The 19386-nt window shown below is 32.3% G+C and overlaps 3 protein-coding genes across 5 annotated transcripts; 1 reads left to right on the top strand and 2 right to left on the bottom strand.

Annotated features, from left to right (window-relative positions):
* Positions 1-265: 265 nt before the first annotated feature.
* On the bottom strand, positions 266-1730 carry LOC108910696 (citramalyl-CoA lyase, mitochondrial). The gene is made up of 7 exons (XM_018715394.1): positions 1630-1730; positions 1441-1581; positions 1190-1387; positions 949-1135; positions 779-892; positions 549-727; positions 266-492 (listed from the first exon to the last, which is right to left on the bottom strand). The coding sequence occupies exons 1-7, from the start codon at positions 1684-1686 to the stop codon at positions 403-405; spliced, it is 966 nt and encodes a 321-aa protein (XP_018570910.1). The 5' UTR covers positions 1687-1730; the 3' UTR covers positions 266-402.
* A 390-nt stretch (positions 1731-2120) lies between these two features.
* On the top strand, positions 2121-12417 carry LOC108910681 (nuclear distribution protein nudE-like 1-B). 2 transcript variants are annotated; one of them, XR_001964464.1, is made up of 9 exons: positions 2121-2209; positions 2428-2560; positions 2619-2772; positions 2825-3098; positions 3156-3290; positions 6846-6925; positions 8714-8811; positions 11733-11797; positions 11936-11969. XR_001964464.1 is itself a non-coding variant. In XM_018715374.1 (8 exons), the coding sequence occupies exons 2-8, from the start codon at positions 2475-2477 to the stop codon at positions 11994-11996; spliced, it is 855 nt and encodes a 284-aa protein (XP_018570890.1). In that variant the 5' UTR covers positions 2121-2209; positions 2428-2474; the 3' UTR covers positions 11997-12417. The 2 variants fall into 2 exon arrangements, 1 of the variants encoding a protein (XP_018570890.1); XM_018715374.1 differs by lacking the exon at positions 8714-8811 and having other exon boundaries at positions 11936-12417.
* Positions 12418-14138: 1721 nt separating this feature from the next.
* Positions 14139-18757, bottom strand: LOC108910677 (phosphatidylinositol N-acetylglucosaminyltransferase subunit Q). Of its 2 annotated transcripts, XM_018715368.1 has the most exons (7): positions 18405-18522; positions 18201-18348; positions 17916-18152; positions 17580-17860; positions 17327-17519; positions 17160-17274; positions 14139-14341 (listed from the first exon to the last, which is right to left on the bottom strand). In XM_018715368.1, the coding sequence occupies exons 1-7, from the start codon at positions 18425-18427 to the stop codon at positions 14160-14162; spliced, it is 1179 nt and encodes a 392-aa protein (XP_018570884.1). In that variant the 5' UTR covers positions 18428-18522; the 3' UTR covers positions 14139-14159. The 2 variants fall into 2 exon arrangements, with proteins under 2 accessions (XP_018570884.1, XP_018570883.1); XM_018715367.1 differs by having other exon boundaries at positions 18201-18757.
* Between the last annotated feature and the right edge of the window lie 629 nt (positions 18758-19386).

Below are 19386 nucleotides of genomic sequence, written 5' to 3'. Positions count from 1 at the left end.
CAGTTTTCCGAAGCCATGCTGAGACCCTTCATGGGTCAGGCTAGCAGCAAAGTGAAACACGATTTTTTCCACAAATATTCACCAGACGCAGCAAGAGCTGAAGACGAGTCCAGTGAACAGGAAAAATTGACTGAAAAGCCGCAATGGATGGAAGTGGATTTTAACCAAGGAAATGGATTGAAACATGAAGAATAAAAATTTAAATTACATTGTTTTTATTTTTTCTAATAAAATATATCAAGTTAAATCTGTTTTAAATTCCACATTTAACGCTTTAAAAGAGAAACCACAATGTTTTTAAAAATATGAAGCAAATTTTTTTTTTTAAACAAATGTTTTTGCACATCAAATATATCACATACACGTGGGAAATCACTGTGATTGCTTTTCATAAATAAAAAATTATTTACCTAATTTAGCTAATTTCATTATATTCTGAGCTTGCTTCATGGTAGGCATATCGATCATGCTTCCCCTGTACGTAAATGCGCCCTAGAATAATAAACACTAGATAATTAAATACCGTTCACATAAATACATTTTTGTACCTTTCCAGATTTCTGATGTTCTTCAAATGACTTCAAAAGCCCTTCGGCCCAATTCACTTGGGATTTGGTGGGTAAAAATGCTTCGTGTACAACCGGAACCTGCCCAGGGTGAATCACTTGCTTCCCTGTGTATCCCATCCTCATTCCTTCCTCGCACTGCTTTTTCAGGCCGTCTAAATCTGATAAAAAAATATTTTACTACAAAATAGAGACGGACATTTGAGAAATACCTTTGTAATTAATATACACCATATCTATCGCTTGTAAATCAAATGCCTTCGCTGTGAGCACTAACTTCTGCCTGGCATACAAAATTTCTTTCGAATCCTCAGTTCTTATCGCCCCTAAAAAAATATTTACAACACAGCGCTAGGTACAATAATATAATGGTAAAACTTACCTAAATTTGCTAGTAAATCGTCGCTACCCAGTACCAATGCAACAAGTTCAAAACTAAACCGTTTCGACAATTGTTTAGCAGTCTTACATATATCACCCAAGTTAATAAATGCTAGTGCAGATTCTATGTATATTATTAAATTTATTCTGTCCTCAGCTTTAATTAGGTGGCTTATTTCATCTGCAAACTTTACGGTTGTACATAAAGTCATTAAGGAATACAAAATTATCAATTGTTATACCCAAAGCACATGTTCGCTGCTTTCAACTTTTGGTAAAAGAACTGTATCGGGTAAAAAACTGCCACCAAGGCAAGACACCAAGTCTTCATGGCAAAGTCCGCTATCGATAGAATTCACCCTAACGCCTAAATCGAACTTAGTTGGACCCTTGGGCTTTCCTTTATCCAAGAATTCACGAATAGTTGCTCTAGCTTCCACCTACATACAAGATAATTGGATAGGATATTCAATTACATTCTTTCAATTGCTACCTTTCGATTTAATGCAACACCATCTTCACAATCTAAAGCTATGCAATCTACGTCTAAGCCCAAGGCTTTATCAATTTTTTTCCTGTCATCGCCTGGTACGTACAACAAGGCCCTTCTAGGAATATAATTACGTACTGAAATCTATAAATAATCTACTTTAATTGAAATACAGGTTAAGAATAAACTTACCTTCGACTTGGTAGGCATCTTTCCTAACAAAAACTTTAAAGGATATGTTCGAAACATTATTAAAAATGCAGCTAAACTATTGAAAACTATGTTTTGACTGCCTGGAGTGCCTGGGAGCTCGGAGTTTTGAGGTTGAAGTTGACATTTTTAATAAAAATAAAATTAGAAAATACGTGTAGGCAACACACAATTAGACAGTCCGAGTATCTATTGTAAATATGGCTGCCTATAAACGTCACGTTTTCGTACTTGGTTTAAATTGTAGAAAAGGAAAAAATAAATCTGACGCTTACTATTGGTCGATTTTGGCTTATATTTTTATTTATAACCAATGTCTTGGTAGGTCGAGACTGAATGGAATATTCGAACCTTCACCGTCTCTTTTCACAAGATAAGTATAAATGAGTTTCTCAAACATAAATATATACCTGAGAAATTATAAAGTAGATGGCACATTCGTCGTTCGATAAAAATTCAAAAACAAAACTAAACTGACACTGACATTTAAGTAGGCCACCATCTTGTTAATGGCGTAGAATAGTCTCAAGTCCAAACGGATATCGTATTTTATATCTAATTTGTAAGTAATTAATTTGTGCAATGAGGACATTAGGAAAGTGTCGATTATTTTACGCTGTATATCCGTGTTAAGTTTATAAACCGTGTAAAATCTTTACGGTGTGAATGAGTCATGTTTACAATTTTGACAATTGCATACTTATGTAAAAAATGATGCTATTTTTTCCATATGATAGCTTTTTCGTGTGAAAAAGAATGTGTTCCACATTATTTATTTAGTTCCAGGATATGCCATTGTTGGTTGGACGATAACAAACTCGATCAAGATGAATAAAGGGGACTCGCCACAGTTTAGTGATAAAGATGAGGAAATCCAATATTGGAAGAGCCTAGCAGAGGAATATCTTCAAGAGTAAGTTAGATATTTATGCTAAAAGTAATTAATTGATTAACTATCATTTGCCTTGTAGTGCTGAACGGATACAAAAAGAATCTGATGAGTTTATAACAGAATCTCAGCAACTAGATAAGGAATACGAAGCTACAATCGACCAGAACGAGAAAAAAATCAAAGAACTGACGTTAGCTAATAATAGAGCTCAAAATGAAATAGATTCACTAAGAGTAAGTCAATTATATACTGTTTGGTGTTAATTATTACGAAATGTTATTTCAGGTAAAATTGGATCAGTGCAATAAAGAGAACGTCAATTTGGAGACTGAAATATTAGAGTTAAAAAAAGAAAAAACTCAAATGGCCCAGTACATTCGTGATTTAGAACAGAAGAATGATGACTTGGAGAGATCACGCCGGATAATTGAAGAAAGTATCGCCGGAATTGAAACGGCTTTTCATTCGGCTATTGAGAGGAATGCCATCCTGGAGTCTGAGGTGGACGAAAAAGAGAGCCTGAAGGAAAAATTGCAACGGTTAGCTGATGAAACAAGAGGTTTGTTTTTTAGTATAAAATATTCGACACAAGTTTGAGTCTGTTTTTTATTTCTAGATTTGAAGCAAGAACTGCTGGTCCGGGAGAAGGAGAAAGGGCCAGACAACGAACGAATTATGAACGGATTTAAGAATCCTATAGTGGACTCGAACCGACTCAAGGAGAACGAGACACAAACAACACCGATGAAACGTAAGATCAATAAAGCTTTTAAGTCGTTTTCTGCTTTCTGTGGCAAAAACAAGAAAAACAAATAACAACATTAACTCTCTCTTTGACCCCTAGCGCTATATGACTGTCGCTATTACTATTAATTACTTAGCTTAAGTATATTTTCACTCGATTCAATTAATAAGTGCACTTATTTAGGCCGATTTTTTTACTTGTATCTTCGATCTCCCAACCGAGCATTGTTTGATTATTTGTGATACATATGAGGTTAGGGTTCTTGTATTTCGTGGCTCACCGATATTTGCCAGTGTGTAATTTTGAATATTCCGTTTTGTGATATTTTCTCGTAGTTCCTACGAAAGCCTAAGCTTGTATTAATTATATTTAGAGCATGTGTTCGTGTGTCTCTTTGTTTTGTTGCTAATTGTATTCATTTCTAATCCTAACTCAATTCGATTGGTAACAAGACTCAAAAAAAAGACTCGAAATTGCCCACATTAACAGTATTAAAGGTAATATTAACTGCAGTTTTGTTAGCGATTTTGTGATTGACATCATATCAAATGTACTTTAATTTTGTAACTTGTGTATGTTGATGTTGAATAAATTATTTTCACCAATAAAATCATTGTTTTCATTTGTTCGCAATTGAGTCTTGTTGCAAATGGCTGCATGTCTCCTGTCGTATGTTCTCTTTAGACGGGTCTATCTGTGTTGTGTGGAATTCTTACCCTTTTCCTTAACTGAGCAAATTTCAGTCGTAATATATTTTTTTCTAGACAAATCCAATTTACCTTCCCTTGACCATTTATTTTACTAATAATTGTAACGAGAATAATTTACTTTTAGTCTTTTTCATTAAACGATAAAGAATCCTTAATATTAATCTGACCCAAACAGTGTTGCTTATACGAGAGTTGACTTTTACATTTCGGGAATGAACGATCCTGGTGCTGCCATCCGAGAACCAATGCCCCTATCGAAAGGTTCAACTTTTTTCGTTATACTTACTCGGAACGTTTTGACATACAGGCACTATTCAGTGATTTGAAAAATTCATATCGGCCAAAAAATGGAATTAAGTGCACAGTGCATCGATAAGCACCATCAAAAACCGCTGTATATCGGTGGTACATGGAATTCAATCGTAGTACAACCACTGTTACCTCGAATTTTTTTCACTGACTGCGTGGTATAAAAGTACAGTGAAAATCGGTTATAACGACTTTCAAGGGACCGGTTGTTATAACCGATAGACGTAATAAGCAATTACATATATTTTATTTAAAATTTTTATAGAAAAAATTAGAAATTTACAGTACAAGTCTTTTGAGTATGTACATTAGGGTGGCCCAAAAGAAACAAATTTTTTTTTCGTATTGAAAATATGTTAGTTTATCATGTTTTAAGATCCCCCTCAAAAATTCAGCTCAAAAAAAATTTTTTTAGAGGTCGCTCAAGAATTTTTAAAATTTCCAAAATCAAAAATTTATTTTTTTTTTAACTTTTTTTTCTCGTTATTTTATCATTTTCTAGGTTGAATCAAAAATTTCGATTCTGAAAATTTCAAATCGATATTTTAATTTCTAAAGGTCACTCATAATTATTTTAACTTTCAAAGTAGTGTACCTAAAATGTTTTCGAGCGACCTAAAAATAAATATCAACGAACTAATAAATTTTTTTATTGAATTTGATGAACAAAAGAATAGAAATAAATCACGAGGCACTTAAATTTTAAAAAATTATAAATATTTGCTCACAGTGAGGTAGTAAATTTTGCCTCGAGAAATTTTTTAAGTGTCTCGTGATTTATTTCTATTCTTTTGTTCATCAAATTCAATAAAAAAATTTATTAGTTCTTTGATAGATTAGAAAATATCTTAAGAGGAAAGCGTTTTAAATTTTGATGAGTTCCTTGCTGACCAGTTTTTAGATATTTAATGTATGTTCGTAATATTCACTTTTTTATGCTGTTTACGTTATATTTATTTGAACGTGTTTTTTTTTTAGCTTTAGTGTAGTATTGCTTATATGTTGTATCTTTCGAGTTTTCTTTCATTGACTTGTGTAAATATTTTAATGTATAGACACCAATAAATGATTTGATTTGATTTGATATTTATTTTTAGATCGCTAGAAAACATTTTAGGTAAACTACTTTGAAAGTTAAAATAATTATGAGTGATCTTTAGAAATTAAAATATTGATTTGAAATTTTCAGAATCGAGATTTTTTCAACCTAGGAAATGGTAAAATAACGAGAAAAAAAATTTTTTAAAAATTCAATCTATTTTGGAAATTTTTTAAAATCTTTAGCGACCTCTAAAAACATTTTTTTTTTAACTGATTTTATGGGGGGTTCTCTTAAAACATGATAAACTAACATATTTTCACAAGAGACACGAAAAAAAATATTCGTTATTTTTGGGCCACCCTAATATACATGTATTGCTTTGTGTTCAAAAAATCTCGAGCTCTTCATTTTCAATGAATTGTTTAAAAATAGAGACTACTTTATTTTTATCCTTCCAAATTGTTGAAATGGTTGTGTGACATGCCACATTCTTTTGCTTGCTTGCATTAGTTTCTCCGTACTTTAATCTCTACATTATATGTGATTTTTCTTCTTTATTAAACACTTTTCTCTTCGACATCGTGACAGAAAACAGTAATTAATTCATATAATATAACCGTATGCGTAAATAAGTCGTAATTTGTCCCAAACGTAATAACTGGTGTCGAAAGCGTGGATGTCGGTAGGGCAGGTGGAAGAGCGGTGCATTGGTTGGACAGGTTCTATGGTAAATGTATATAAAAACGCGTCGCTAAATCCGAAATATCGTAAACGGTATCGTAGTAAACGATATTTTTAATATGGTATTTCTATAGGGTTACATCGGGGCTTCCAAATTCCGTCGTTATATCCAATATGTCGTACAAAGCGATGCCGTTATATCCAATTTTCACTGTATATGGGAGCAAAAATGTTCAAAAACTTTTTTACCCTAAATTTTATTATTTTTTTTAGTGAAATTTGAATTTTTGCAATTTTTAGATGCATTTCTTTTATAAAATGAACTGCACAGCACAACTTAGAGGAAACTTTGGGTACATCACTGACTGTTTTTTTATTCCTGCACATCAAAAATAAATTATGAGGTCAACATTTTTCGCCTAAAGAAGCGTTTATGCATTCAAAATGCATGTTTTGGAGGTACCTCAATCGAAATAGAAAAAGTACTTCAAAAATTATTACAAGCGCATGTAAAAATGTATTGCTCTTCATGAACAATATTTTGAAAAACAATAAAGTCGTAAAAGTTGATTAATTTCTTCTTCCGATCTCTATCCCCGAAATATAAAAGGCAACCCTCGTAAGATACCACATACTGTACCATCACCTTCGTGTTTTGTGTAAATTTACATCCATCTAAATCACTTTAACATCCCCATAGTGATTCTCTGCTATTGAAGAATTATGGCTTAAACTCGCATGCTTATATCAAGTCTAAATGTGTGTTTTCCTAAAAATAACTGCCTAAATAGGCTACACCTGCAGTTGATGTGATTTCAGATGATTTCCAAACTCCGATTTCGCCAGCCTCCAGGGTCATGGCCTTAAATATAGTCAGCGACCTGATCAGGAAAGTCGGAGTAAGTACCAGGCACGTTTTTATGTGTGGGCTATTGGATTTTCGGTTGATATATTTATTTTTTTAATTCCACCCTTTTATGTTGACACCTAGGCGAGTTCAAACAGTATAGTCCATTCACGATTACAAAACCTCGTTCCGTTATTCAAATTCAGTAATTATTGATGGATGAAAACTTTTATTATTGCTCAGTTGAGTCACGATTTTAATTAAATAACATTTATAAAGTTGAAAACAGATTTCAAATATGTCGATTGGCGGTGTAAGGCATGAATGGTTTATATTGTTAATATAAAAAAATTTAAAAAATATTTTTCTATACCTATCATTAAAATTTTCAGATCACATACATAGTATTTAGCTATCATTTTTAATGGTTTTTATTTTTTCTAAGTACTAAATTTTATTGAAATATATTATTTTATTGAAATATCTTAAAAAGTCCAGGTATCTTAAAAAAACTAATTAAAAGTTTTTTAAAGCTCCTATCTTAAGTCCGATTCTCACTTACGGGTTTCACCCCGGGGTTTAACCCTGCAACAAAACCCCAGGGCTTTTCAGAACACATTTGCGTGTTATGAGTCTTATAAAGAAACTCTGGGTGTTCACCCTTGAAATTAGAACATATTCTATTTTTCTGTTGTGGATGACGAGTTTTTCGTGAAAATTCACTACATTTGTGAGTTGGTAGCGTGCATTTGACAAGTGCTAAGGATTTGTTTGTTTTGTTGGCGTTACTTACGACACTACAATTTTTATGTTTATGTGTTTATAATGTAGGGATATGGTTGTTTATTGTTATTTATAGGGTGATAGTTGTAGAATAAAAATTTTAATTTCGTGGTTTACGAGTGAGAACTAATGTGGTCCTTTACCTTTTTACCTTTACCTTTTTCCCTTAAAAAGCAATAAAAATGAGTGAAACCTGTGAAACAGCAGCAAATGGAAGATTGGAGGGAAGATTTATTTGGGGGAGGGAGGCTGTTATGGCTTTAATAGAATTGTACCAAAATTAACCTATTTTATACAATCTAGAACACGTAGAGTATAGAAATAAAGTAAAAAGAGAGGCTGTAATACGGTCCATTAAAGATGAGTTATTAAACTTGCCTTCGTTCAGGCATTATTGTGCTTGCTGCCCTACAGATTACTGTAGCTAGGCAATATTACTTCGTCTGGTTCCATAACAAGTTTTTTAATATTGTTATATTTATGTTATATTTAATAAGAAAACAAACTAAACTTTCCCGCTCAGCGTCAGCAACTGTCAATGCCTACCAACATAGAACATAAAAACAACTAAAAAACCCTGCTAAAAACTCCTAAGTAAGAATCGGCCTTTAAGGAGTCAAAATTATACAGAGGTAACTTGATCCAGTTCTATTTATTTTAATTTAAGGAAACTATGAAGATATGGACCTTCATTTTCTCATACCGTATATGTTTAGTGTATCCAAAAACTGTGTATAAAAAAAAAATAAACATTTTTTTGAAAATGGAAATGATGTGGTTTTATGAAAAATATTATGGTTAAAAAAATTTTAATGTGAGAAAATATACATATTTTGTAAATTTTCTAGACGATTTCTTTTATTTCCGTCTTGAAATTTAGATGGGTAAAATTGCGATTAAAAAAAACTCAAACGAAATTGTGTAAATTAAGTTTTTATATTAAATTACAATCTAAAATTCAAAGACAACAGCAGTAGTTGTAGTGGTGCCCCTTTAGTTTCCGTAGGCCCGTAGCCGTTTAGTTTTGCATGGTTTTTGTGCATGTTGTTGCTTCTAGTTGTCGAGGTGGCTGTGTTCCGAGTGTGGACAAGTTAAGTGCACCGCGTGCCTACCCAAAAACGCAAAAAACAACACCCTCACCCACAGCTTGTCGAGGTGCGTCCACACATTTATTACAAATTACGGAAAGACGGTATACGTATAGAATTTGCATGTCTGTTTGGTTTTAGCGGTGGAGTAATTTTGCCCTACCAAAACCTGTTAGATTTCTGTTTTATGGAGAAATAATTTAACCTATAATTGGTTAACGAGGCAGTTGTTTAAATTTTTTTTACTGAATTGGGCCGAGTTGTCAAAAACAATTTTTACGAGTTACAAATTTGAAGCCATTTAACTGATTCTCCATGGTAAAAATCTGGCACGAAATGTTTTTCTAATTCATTTTGCGTGACCATGAAATTTTATGGAAAAATTCTCAAAATACAGGCTGTTACAAATTCGCTTCTCACCACAGGGATCTCGGAAACGGTAAGAGATACGAAATAGCTAAAAAGGGGGCAAAGTTGCATAATCAGGAGACCGACATTATGCCTTTAAAAAATCAAAGCTAACATAATTAGTAGTCAAAATTTTTGAAAAAAACCGAATTGTTGGAGATCCGTTTTTGTTTTATTTCAGCCTTGTTTGAGGTGATATTGAAAAAAGGAAAACACTTTCTCATGACAACTTTTTGCCCTTTATCGAATTGCATAATCAATTTTTATATGTAACGTTTCGTCTCTCCAGGACTGTCATCAACTTCATTTTTTTAAATACGACCTTGGAAATTTTATTACATTTTTTGCAAGCCTTCATGACCCCCAATACTGTACTGTCTCAGGCCCGAACCAGATTTAGACGTTTTGTCTCGAAAAATTCATCTTCGATGTATTTGTTCAAATTTATCTGAATTTTTTATTTAGGTTTCTATGTTTATTGAATTATCGTACACTCTAAGTGTCGTTAGACCTTGTGGAATCCACCTAGTTATTTAAACTATTTCCATCGCCTGGTTATACATAACTCGATGAGTTGTTGCGTCAGAATTAAAATATTACAATTTTAATTTTATTACGACAAATTATTGCTTAAAAATGCATATGAACAACCAAAATTCCAATATAATACTTTGAAAATTACAGTAAAGTTCAAAAATGTTTCCGTTTTGGCAAATGTTGAATATGAAAATAAGCGTAATATGATCGGAATTTATTATACCTGTAACCGCAACTTTGAAAGAGCATGTCAGATGTATTCGTATGAATTTATCGCTACGTCCACATCGTCGATCCTGGTTTACACTAAGAGCGATAGTAGGATTACTTGCTTTACGTAAATATTTTAAGATACGCTCGGTTTTCTCAAAAAAATTTGTGAATTTTTGATTTTTTAAATTTTGACCGTTAGCTTGGATCCACCATTTTGAATTTTGCAAATCTGATATCGGATTCGTACTCAGCGACCCCGAAAACCCCTGTATACCCAATTTGGTCGAATTTGGTACAATTTCAAAAAATTTTTCCGCCATATTGGATCCGCCATCTTGAATTTTGAAATTCTGACTTCAGATTCATAATCAGCAACCCCAAAAACCTAAGTAACCACAGTGAATCTTAAAGATTTAAAGTTATAGGCTCGATACCACGAGTATTATGACATGTTTCACTCATATCTCCAAAACCAAAGCTGAACTCATCTTGGAACTTTCTCAGTAACACTTTCTAATGGTATATAATAACTTGGCACAAAATTTTTAACGAATTACGAGTTTGCCAAAATGTGTGATTTTCAGACTGTTTTTTTGAGTCACTCTTTGGAACGAATACATTGAAGATGAATTTTTCGAGACAAAACGTCTGAACATGGTTCGGGCTGAGGCAGTACGATATTGGGTGTCATGAAGGCTTGCAAATGTAAATTACCAGGGTCGTATTGAAAAAATTAAGTTGATGATGGTTCTGGAAAGACGAAACTTTCCGTATAAAAATTAATTATGTCGTTCGATAGAGGCCAAAAAGTTGCCACAAGAAAGTGTTCTTCTTTTTTCAATATCATCTCAAACAAGGCTGAAATGTAACAAAAACGGATTTAAAAAATTTCGGGTTTTTTCAAATATTTTGAAAACTAATTATGTGCGGCAGACATGTCACCTGGATAATGTCGTGAAAAGTGGACATGTCCTGAGGACACTTCAAGATTGAAAAGTTGTATGCGCATGCGCGGAATTAATTGTTGCATTCATAATTCGCGCAAAAATTTTTGAGGTTGGTACATGTGAAATTAAAGATATTTTGCCATTTTCTTGTAATTTGTTGGTAATTATTGAACTGAATCCTGAAACTGACATTTTAAAAATATAACCTCTTTTATTATTTTTGGCAAAGTTAACGATTAGTAAATAGTAATCAGTTGATTTTTAATTTAATATTTAATACACAAATAGTTTATAAATGAAGTATGACGCCAAAATCAACAGTTTGGTTATATTTTTCTGAATTGAGTTACTATCATTATAAATGTAACTTCTCAAAAACTATTTTTAAGAATTCGAGTAGGATGGAAAAAAAAGTGTATTGGCTGTCCAGGGAAAATTAGAAAATAGTTTATAAAAAAGTCTAAAGGTAGGTAATAAGTAAAATATATCGGCACATATTCACCAGAATAAAAGTAATTGCTTTGTGTACCCTCAAGCAGTGACCTGTGAAAACATGATGTCACTCATAGGTGCCTTATTAGATTCAAGGTCAAAAGTACTTTTCCCGACATGTCCGGACATTTCATTGACATGTCCGTAACACACTTTTCTGAAAAGTGCCCATCTCTAATTTTTTATAGGCATAATGTTGGTTCCCTGATTACACGACTTTGCCCCCATTTAAGCTAGTTCGTATCTCTTACCGTTACCGAGATCACTATCGTGAAAAGTGAATTTGTAATAGTAATATCAGTTTCTTTGATTGCGTAAAGCTGCTTCAACAATTTTAATAACTCAATAGTATAAATTTGCTGTCATATCACAAAACATTTTTATTTTCTAGGGCTTAGAACGTAGGCTAGAAAAATCGAGATACGACTACAGAGATATTTCAACAAACGATCTACGGTGAGTTGAACGGTTCCAAATATTTATTTAGGTTTTACTTCTACACCTTTATGTACTTTTTCTACAATTCTGTTATTAATTTTGTACCTTGTGTGTTACAAATACAATTTTTTTAAATTGTCGTTTCATTGTTCTCAGCAAAAGCAGGCACACGCCCAAGAACAGCCCCGTGCCCAACATCCAGGGCATAACTAAATGAGACTTACTAACAACTAGACACTTCTCAGTAACAGCACTCACTTAAACATACTAACGTTGCGTGAAAGAATTATGCATTAGGCCAACTGGCTTACCACATTCAGTATTACAATAGGAAATTGTGGAAAATTACTTATTTAGTTAATAAAGTACTTTACTAGTATCGCGGAATTACATATTTCAGTTGACAGCAGAGAAATAGACTCGGAAAATTTGTACAAAATGTTTCGTCCGTTACCGGTTAGTGTTCATACTATAGGTTTAAAAGTTATGTGAATAATGTGGCTTTATTGTTTAGGTAATGGTAAAAAGTGAAATTTACGTACAAGGTGTTCGAAAAGTTTGGAACTCCCTCTATCTCAGAAAATACTGCTCAAACAAAAAATTTATTAGGACAAACCTTGACCATGACCTTGAAGGTCATTTAGAGGTCAAGTTGGAAATTTTAAATGGAATCGTATACTTTTGACCCCGGAAATGCTAAGAACGGAAAATTTTACATTCGAATGTGACCTTGAACATGACATTGGCTTTCAAGGTTATTTAGAGGTCAACCTGAAAATTTTAAATGGAACCCTATATATATATATATATATATATGGACTAAAAATGTCAAGGTCACCGTTTGATTGCGCACTTTTAACCCTAACATCTCGGTAATTTTTCCACTGATGAGAACCTTCGGAGACGGGTTGTTGGAAATGCTGTGACCATTTAAAATTTTCAGGTTGACCTCTAAATGACCTTGAAGGTCATGGTCAATGTCACATTCAAACGTAAAATTTTCCGTTCTTACCATTTCCAGGGTCAAAAGTATACGGTTCCATTTAAAATTTTTAACTTGACCTCTGAACGACCTTCAAGGTCATGGTCAAGGTCACCGTTGGATTGCAACTTTTGACCTAATAATTTTTTTTGAGCAGTATTTTCCGAGATAGAGGGGGGGTTCCAAACTTTTTGAACACTCTGTGTAATTGGCAAACATGGAGACTCATTGGGCTTTGTGGAATGTTTCTTTTATCTGAATAATTTTTTTCACACTAATAAATCCACTTTCCATAACTTTTTTGGATGTACATTTTTGGATCTGGTATGAAGCGATTAAAAATTAGTTATAAATTATTTATTTATAGAATTGGTTGTGTTTTTCACTCGTGATATCATTTACGCTGAGTACTATGAATAAGTTAATACTGTATGACATACTTTCCGATACGTTCTTTTATTGGAAGGATTCCTCTAGGTAATCTCTCTATTTTGACACGGCAAGAAACCATTTTTGCCGATTCTGTGATCATATCCATACCATTCTTTATAGTGCCCCTTAAGTAAATTATTTTATGACCATTTACAGCTATTGTGATATCGAGTAAACTGTGAATAAAACACTTATGTTGTTCTGCCGTAAGTCAGCCGAGTTCCTACAGCATAATTGTTTCCCAAGTAGTTAGAAATAAATTATTTAAAAAAAACGGTTTGTAGGTAATAATTTTGCTGTTGTTTAAAAATACGCTGGAATTATTCCTCTAATATGATGTAAATATTACTGTGAATGATGTATTTGTGATGATTTTATTTTTTTATGTCATTCCTCGATGACGTAAATCAAATAATTAGTTCAATTTTGATTCGTTCGAGCTTACTGTGTTAAGAAGCTTTGTTAACCATTAGTTTAATTGTACTTCGATTTACAGAAAAATATGTTTTATTTTTTTAAATGTGTAAATGTTGCTTCTTCCAGTCCTGACGTACCAGTGAGATTGCAGGTGGTTTCTTAGCACAGTCGGCGCCGTCTTGTATAATTTTGGCAACTAAATGAAATAATTAATCGACCTAACCTGATAATTATGTAGTACTTAGCCCTTTTTTTATTTAACTGTAGTTATTAGCGTGTACTTTGTAGAAATCTTGCGCCAGTTGTCAAACTTGTACATAGTAGATTTTTAGTGATTTTATAGTTAAAAACGGGTTTGCGTTTTTAAAATTCCTCTTCTAATAACTTGTACATAGTTTGTATTTTCTCCCCTTTCTTTTTTTTTATATATATATAGTAGGTACAAATTTTATATTTTTTAAAGCGAATTCCATAAATGAAGGCAAGAATATTTATTCATTTGTAAATTAGGAGAAATAAAGTAGTTGAAATGATTAAAATAGTTTTTATTCAAAGCAACATACCCGTAAACATGCTGTGTAAGATGTAACTGTACGATTTTCCTTCAACAGAACCGACTGAATCTGGAACGAATTTTTTTATACTATTTGTCAGTGGTAAGGGGTTTAACTTTGCTTCTACTACAACTTTTTCAGTGTCTTCGTCATTTCTCCAAGTGATATAAACAGTTCCTGTAATAGTACGCCGTCAAAGAGGGTGTAACATTAAATGGGGGTCAATTTTTTAGTAAGTACTACCCTCCCCTAAGTACTAATCTGAAGCTATTTTTTAATGAAATAAGATGTACTTTGTCTCTAGAATTTGGTTGATTATGCACACTTATCAGTGTTGCCAGTTGTTACCTATCTTTTTAAGCCAACTATATGAAACTGGTGGCAGAAAGCGAAACTGCAATGGAAAATAATTTGCAAAAACATTGTTTTTACATGACTGCGACATTTTAAAGTCAGCATATTTTATTGCTGTCAATGTGAATGAAGCATTGTAGACCGATCGTAATAACTCATTTAGAAAGGAAAAAAAAAGAAAATTGTTACCTGGACTTTTATAAGTGGAAATGGTAAAGGGGCTTATAATAAATGAAAAAAAAAAATAAATGCGTGAGGTGGAGTGAGGTGGAGGGTTAATTTGGGGGTTTGAAAAGTTGTGAAAAATTGAATCATTGGGATTTCTGGCGAAAGTTGACATCAAACAAAAAAGTATTCAATACAAAAGTTGTAGATCATGCAAAAATCTACAACTTTTGTGGAGGTCACTTTTTAAAATAACCTCAAAATTTTCGCAAAAAATGCGAAAAACAGGTTTTTTTCTGATTTTTCATTTTTTATTTCTCATTTCCGCAAAAATAATTTAATTTTGACGAAACTTTCTGTCTTAAATAACCACAAATTTTTTTAGATAAAATAATCAAGAAGTTGCCAAGATATTAATTTTTTCCGGTCTGAAACACTTTTTTTTTCAGAGGAAAATTCTACTTAGAAAAATCATCATACAGAGTTGTCATTTTTTTCGTTTTGACATACTTTTTGGTGAAATAAAAAAATCTGTAAGCACAGTTCAGAAACATGCTCAAAAATGCAAAAAAATGGAAAATAACTTGCAACAATGAATTTTTCAGTCATTGTTGATAATTTGTTTAAATTTTTAAAAAATTCAAAAACTAATTACACCATTCAATTGTACGGAAAAAATACAAAAAAAAACTCATTGTTTGACCCAAAATTTTATTTTTGTACAGTACTGCTATAAACAAGTCGAATAGTGAATAAATAAAATAAATCCGTAGGATCGATTAGTGTACTTATTTTTTTTAAATTTTGATGAATTCATAGATATACAGTGTGTCCAAGATAAGGATGGGATAGCATTAGGATCTAGGAAACGGTAAGAGATACGAGGTGGATCAGATTACACAAAAGTTGTGTATTTTATACCTAAACAATATGCCGTTTAGAAAGTTTTAAAATTCGGGGTAGCTCGGAGATATCCGAAAAAACCCGAAATTTCGTAAAATTGTTTAATTTCTCTTCTGGTTTTATTTGAAAACAAACTAAAATAAATTGCATATCAACATTTATGCAATCTGACGTTTCATCTTCGAGGGGCCATCAGGTTAATTTTTTTAGATATGTTGCTATTCTTATGACCAAATCTACAGTCATTTTTAATTCTGAATTGGATGATATTACTATTGTAATCGCTTAACGTTTTGAAAATATCTATTCGATGAAGTCATAACAGTATAAAAGTCAATACCACACAAAATATCCTTTTTAAGCAATTACAATAGTAATATCATCTAATTAAGAATTAAAAATGATTTTAGATTTTGTCATAAAAATAACAGCGAAGTATTTAAAAAAATTAACCGGATGATGGCCCCTCGAAGACGAAACGTCGGATTGCAAAAATTGTTGACGCCATTGGATAGAGCGGAAAAAGTGGCAATGTAAATATGCAATTTATTTTAAAATTTGTTTTCAAATAAAGCCAGAAAGAAAATAAAACGATTTTGCAAAATTTCGGGTTTCGCGTCAATAGCAGACTTTGCAGTTAATACTTTGTATTGCTGAAATCTCAAATCATCCAGAGATAATTTATCATTTGTATATTTGTAATTCGACTTAAATGTTTATAGCAATACTGTACAAAAATAATGTTTTGGGTCAAACAATGAGACTTTGAGAGATTTTTTTTTGTTTTTTCCATACAATTGAATGGTGTAATCAGCTTTTTTTTAATTTAAACAAATTATCAATTTATTAATTATAAACTGAAAAATTCATTGTTGCAAGTCATTTTTTATTTTTTTGCATTTTTGAGCATGTTTTTGAACTGTGATTACAAATTTTTTTATTTCACCATGTGTCAAAACGAAATAAATAATCACCGGCAGAACTCTGTACAATGATTTTCCTAAGTAACAGCAACAAAATTAAATGCCGAATGAAAACTATTATACAATATGTTGTGAAATATGATTTTGCATGAAAGCCCGTCTTTAGCAGAGATTGTGTCGTTTGATCCGTTTAATTGACCAATATTTTCGTAGCCACGTGCTTGATGGTTGTTCACAATGCACCTGAGTTATATGATATGCAGGAGGGCAGGAGACAGGCAAAAAACAAATAGTCAACATTTATTTTAGTTTTCAGTTTATCGTTTTATAAGAAGTTGTTTGTATTGTATTAGTTTTTATTTGAATCGAAAGAGAATTTTGCGTCTATGAAATTATTTATTTCAGTGTTTAGTGACGATATGGTGTGTTTGTATCTTCATTTTCATTATCCAGTTTCTTCATATTATGGAGAAAAAGTGTACAAATGGAGAGAGTTCATACGGTTAGAGTTTACTTTTGTAAGAAAACGATATCAGGATTATTCCAACCGATAAGTGCCGAATAAAGCAAGATCAAAGGTAGCCCCCATATTAATATGATTCCCATTTAAAGTTACAAGCTATATATAATCAACTATGTTAAATGCATACCTGCCACACTTGAAGAATTGAAAATCCAAAGGACTAACACATACAACGGTAGAGTATTCAATAAAAATATGGCCCTTAACAACAAACCATTTGCAAGTATTATTGCCAGACGAAACTGAAACACGAACAAACATAAAGTAAGGTACTGCAAATTTTAAAATACTTACTGTGGTAAATACTGTATAGTACATCGCAGTAGTAGGCAAAAGAAATAATAATATCGTAAAACCTAAGGTTCCGATAAACAATTGATCGGGAGTGTATTTGCAAGAATCTACTCTCTCCCTTAATGGATTTAACTTTCTGCCAATGAATAATCTCCAAAGGGATGCTAATCCTCTTATCTGCAGCAGGAATAATCTGAAAATATTAATTTTTTTTACCTAAATAAGTAGGTACCTACGTTTTAATATCTTTTACCTGGCTGCATAAACATATATGCAATAAACGTGGAACGTAGCAATAGACACTATATCAGAAAACATGGCGGTTTGGAAGGAAAAACCTAAAGCTCCTGGTAAGACGAGATATTTAAAATATGCTCTTAAAAGCGGTTCTGTCCCCTGAAGGAATACCCTCCACAGAGATATGTGGTAGAAGAAAAATTTACCCAGTGTGTTGTTAAACGAGTGGTTTAGTTTCAAACCAATTGGTGAGCCCATTAAATATAGTAAGAGTCCTTTTAAATTAGTTATGATATCCTATAACGATTTGACTATTGTTTTATAATATAAAAAACAATAAAAAATAAATCACCTCTATAATTGTTTCAATAAAATTTAAAATGCTGCTTTCATATCTCAGAAACCAGTTTAACAAAACAATGCCTATCACTAAGTCTACGATTTTTGCTACAAGCATGTTTCCTGTTTTTGGTGACAGTTTTTTCTTTCCTACAATTTCTTCCAAAAACCATCTCAAATTAAGTGCATTGTTTTCAAAGTGTAGAAATGTAGCTGAGTATTGTAGCATTGGTTTTAAAATATTCAAAACCTACAACCATACAGTAAGTTTTCACTACTGATTATTTCACTGGCTTACCTTTAAAATAACATTTAATATAAAAATTATTATCAGAGCCGTAGAAGCCAAAAAACTTTTTCTTCCATTTATTTTAAGGCCGTCAAGATTGGATTTCCTTAGTTCTTCTGCAATAAACTTAAAATGTTTTCCATAACTATCACCCTCTCTACAAATTATATCTGAATTTTTAAAACCGTGGTAATCATAAATAATGTCTATTACAGAACGGCCCCCATAATCGCCATTGTTAACCAATATTTTACAATTGGAATTAGAATTGTTTAAAAATAAAAAATGATTTTCTTTACATTTAAAGTTTTTGAAACTCTTTCCAATGTAACCTATACATTGTTTACAACTATTCAAAATTACTTCATCTGTAATATAAAATGCTTCACAGTCTTCGAATTTTCTGTAACAACCTTTAAGGTAGCCCGTTTTATTCCTTTTTAAAGTATTTGGTATAAAAACGAGAATATTTTTATTCATGTTTGTATTTATATCAACAGAAATTCTGGAAAAGTATATTATGGTTTATAATTTACATCACTTTTATGGCATTTGGCATTTGAAAAATTAATAGGTAGAACTGGTAGAAGCTAGGTTAAGTAGATAAAACATAAACAATCATGAAGTAAGCTCCAATATTCTAAACTAGGAAACAGACAAATATGGCAAAGTTTAAATAATGAAATGTAAATAACTTGGAAATATTGAATCAGTAGCTACATTCAGTCGACAGAATCGATAAATTAGGCTGAGTTCTTGTATTTATCTCAGAGTACTGACTGCCAAATTGGCCTCAATGATTTGGGATCGAGGGGGATTATCCCTTTTTATCCCGCCTCATCTCGTGTAGGCCTGGACAGCCTTCGTAGGTGGGCCCCATCCGTCGTCTACCCCGACCGCAAATGCGGCCGGTGTAGGCGCTTTGTGGGACCTCCTTTTGTCCTGGCTGGGCCCCGCCGGCTAGGGCCCTTTCTTCTGGCGCTCTTCTTGCTATCTCAGAGTAATATTAGTCTGGTCTGAGGTATTTATTATTTTGATGCCATTAATTATGATGATTATGTACAGCCAATGAAAAATTAGAATTGTTTATTTAAACAAACCAATAATGTTACATGGAGGGATGGAATCACATCACATGAAAAGAATGAATAAAAGAACACTTCCTAACTCATCGATTCTATGGTTATCTTATCTT

Source organism: Anoplophora glabripennis, unplaced genomic scaffold (assembly GCF_000390285.2).
Source record: "Anoplophora glabripennis isolate ALB-LARVAE unplaced genomic scaffold, Agla_2.0 scaffold280, whole genome shotgun sequence".
NCBI classification, from domain to species: Eukaryota; Metazoa; Arthropoda; class Insecta; order Coleoptera; family Cerambycidae; genus Anoplophora; species Anoplophora glabripennis.
This window is presented reverse-complemented; position numbering and strand designations above follow the sequence as displayed.